Here is a 3,688-nt window from a genome sequence, read left to right as displayed (position 1 = left end):
CAAATGGCTGCAATATAACAAAGAGTGAAAAATTTAAGGGGGTCTGAATACTTTCCGTACCCACTGTATATAAGATGGCTGGTTCAACTAATGTGCATTCAAGAGTGCAACAATTGATGCCTCTATAAATAAAAAAGTAATAAAATAAAATAAAAAAAAGTTGAAATGGTTTTAACAATAAAGTGGGACCACAGTCTGAAATGTATCTGTAAATTCAAATATTAAAACCATCCTGAAATATGACTATTATGAGAATGGTAGCCTATTATGAATATGAATTATACATATTATACTCTACTCACCATAAACAGTAACACTGAATCTCTTGATTGACTCCCTATTACTAATAATGGTACTCAACTTATAGACTCCGGTGTCTGTTATTCTGGTGTCTTTGATTGTGAGAGATCCGTTTCTGTCCAGCTTCAGTCTGTCTTTGAATCTCGAATAATCATGATATGTAGGATTGCCCATTATTACGTTAGCTATGCGAATGTCATTAAACCTCCACTCGATCTCATTCTTCTGCTCTATTTCTGAAGCATTAGAGTCTAGAGTGACAGAATCTCCTACCATCACTGACACTCCATGTGACTCGACATCAAACACACCTGCAGAACAACATTAAACGACATAAATATTTAAAAGTTATGTTAATTTTCTTACTTTATGATGACACTTTTTTTCATAAACAGAGATTTATTACTTACCAACCAGACACAACCAAAATAACAAATCAAGTTTGCGAATCATTTTCGTAAAGCCTCAGAAAACTGAAACTCGTGTGTCATTATTTTAAGGTAATTAATATGTTCATTTTGCGTAAAGCTGTAAAGGTTAGAGCCCAACATAGAAACCCTACAGAACTCTGACAGTGCGCAGTGTGCGCGCGCTTGACCTCGCCCAGGCGGCAACACGTGGTGACGTATGCATCTGTTCAACCAATAGAGTTTTAGAGAAGCTGGTCCGGTTGTGCTTTCGGAAGTACCGTAGGTTTTTGCCAAGTTGTTGTTTTTTTTTTGCCAGGGTGTGGCTAGAAAGGATACAGCTGCAGCGGGAAAGTAACAATAAATTAAATTTGCTACCTATAAGATTGTGTTTTATTAACGTCTAACGTTACCCCCACCCTTTACAATAATGTAAATACAGTATTTATTGTTGTTCCGCGTGACAAAAATTACGCAAGAATTCATATGCGCATGTAGCCACAGCTGTCCCATCTAGCCTTAACCGTTTTCTCGCGGAATTGGGCTGCTTTGAATTGGGGTTGACATTTGTTCTCCTCGTTATAAAGGTTTGACATAGGCTATTGCATACATTCTAATCGACTGTGTAATTGCATCCAACTTTAATTGTGCATTATTACATAGGATATTGTAATGGTCTGGGTTAGGGATGGGCGATACCACTTATTTTGTTTTCGATACGATACCGATATTTTTCAAGGCAGTATTGTCGATATCGATACCGATTCGATACTTCTGAACTAAACTTTTAAATTATGACATTTATTAAAAAATTTAAATTACTAAGAGTAAAATGGGTAATGATAAGCACTTAACTTTTAGTTTAAACCGCATTTTAACATTCAATACGCCTTAATTGCAACTTATTAGGTTGTATTTTTGTTTACACATGGTTCAAATATGTTTTTTGTTTACACATGATTCAAATCTACAAATACTACAGTTGAACTATGGTCACTGTAGTAAAACAATGGTTCATTTTCATAAGGGACTGCCAGTGACCCTAACACTCCAAAGAGAAAGGAAAAAATGAAATTGCATCATATGACCCCTTTAACATTACAGAATAGAACATGATATACAATATTATCTTTCAACGTTCAATTTAAATAACTGTAATTGCACAAACAATGTAGGCTACAATTTCATTTTATTTATTGTGAAATAACTCTGTCCTTCTGTTCTCTGATAAGCATTGTTCAGGGCTGCCATTCCCAAAAGCTTTAATGCTTTCTTATGATACTTTTGGGAAAAGCAGCCTTGTTTGAATGCACTGTCAGAAGTGAGTGAATGCTCTCTGTGATGGATTAGTTCTGTCTTGCAACATTTGCGTGTTCAGATGAGCAGGAAAATAGTTCTATCCTACACAATTACTCGCTAACAAAGGTTATTCGTCCAATTCAATGCATATTAAACGCATTATTATTTTTTTGTTAAACAAAATCACTGGTAAATAAACACACCTTAGTATCGATATTTTTTGTTTGAGTATCGATACTTTCGATACTCAGTATCGATATATCGATACTTCGGATCGATACGCCCATCCCAAGTCTGGGTGTCTGTCCCTTTAAGACTCTGATTCGGGGTTTCCTCTGCCCCTGCACTCTTGTGTATATGCTGGGGGAAAACACATTGTACTTTCTATCGTTTTGTTGCACCTTCCTTTAACGTTAATACATAGGTTGTATTAACGCACAATAGGTTACAATATGTAGTACAGAAGGTGGTTACGGATATTGATCTGCCTCCGATTTAGTCAGAATTGCCAACTTCAATCCGTTGATTGTGACTATTTAGACACTTCTAAAATCTAAACTTTTGTGTGTTATTAAGTGAAAATTATACTGAATTTCAGGTTCTCATTATTTAGTTTATATGCATTTAGCATGTTTGTAGTTTGTATGCTAATTAATGAAAAACAAACACACCACCGTAATGTTCTTACCGTGCAAGTAAGATTTTGTTAAACTGATGACCATTCAAAGACATCTGTATATTCTGAAGCAATATTTTTTTCCAAGCAATGCTTAATTTGCAAATATTTTATTATTTTTATGTAGGCCTATATGTATAGTGAGTTGAAAAGAGATCCTTTTTAATGTGTATTATTTTATTTAGATTTATAATATTCTATTATCCCACACTGTATGGGAACAAAATCAATTAAACAGTTGCAAAATAATTAATAATCTGGTGTGAAGTATCACTGTTGAGAAATTCATTATACTATGAATCTTTGTGTAGAGTGGAAATCTGGCTTAAAGGAAAATAATGTCAACCGCACACATGCAATAGTAAATAGGAGCAAGACGTTTGTCCACTCAACAGAATCCACATTCATTTGGGTTATTCTGCCACTAAACTGGCCTGAATTAAACTCAGACCGCAACAGGTTTCACTTTGACTCAGAAACTGAGCTGCTAGAGCCTCGAGCATACAGTGGAATCAATGTTTTATCTTGCAAGAGAGAAAACAAATTATTTGTTTGACTGTTTTTATTCCACAGTAAAGCTGTTTTGAGGGAAGTCATATCATGTGATTCATGTTAGCAAGAAAAGAAGCCCTTTATACGCATTAAGCATACAACATCAGGGGGAAAAAAAAGTTAACTTTTTTTTGTGATTGGTCAGTATTTTTCAGTTCTTTATTTCAATTCTCATTTCACTTTTTCATCACTTTGAATTTAAAAAGTCCAAACAAACCAGGACCATAATTATGTTCAGAATTAATGTTTTAATATTAAGATTCTGTACTCACTAAATCTGTCACCTTAAAAGGAAATCGGTTCTCTGATCTAAAGCTAATGTTTGCAGATAGTCTCAGTTCTTTGTGGTTTATTTTGAGCATCTTCTGTTCACTGCAGTTAAAGACCCTGTCTAGGGAACAACAGCATTAACAAAACCTTTCCATTATTTCCAAACCTATCCAGCCAAAACGCT

General features: G+C 34.7%; 1 protein-coding gene across 1 annotated transcript in view; it reads right to left on the bottom strand.

Moving 5' to 3' along the window:
- Positions 1-936, bottom strand: part of LOC107659626 (contactin-3-like) — a 2,243-nt gene extending 1,307 nt beyond the window's left edge. Inside the window, exons 1-2 of the mRNA XM_016448642.1 lie at positions 711-936; positions 303-611 (exon numbers count right to left, since the gene is read on the bottom strand). Of these exons, the coding sequence (XP_016304128.1) occupies positions 303-611; positions 711-753 (352 nt within the window). The 5' untranslated portion in view covers positions 754-936. The remainder of the gene's footprint in view (positions 1-302; positions 612-710) is intronic.
- Positions 937-3,688: the final 2,752 nt, after the last annotated feature.

Source organism: Sinocyclocheilus anshuiensis, unplaced genomic scaffold, assembly GCF_001515605.1.
Source record: "Sinocyclocheilus anshuiensis isolate Anshui unplaced genomic scaffold, SAMN03320099.WGS_v1.1 scaffold1361, whole genome shotgun sequence".
Taxonomy (NCBI): domain Eukaryota; kingdom Metazoa; phylum Chordata; class Actinopteri; order Cypriniformes; family Cyprinidae; genus Sinocyclocheilus; species Sinocyclocheilus anshuiensis.
This window is presented reverse-complemented; position numbering and strand designations above follow the sequence as displayed.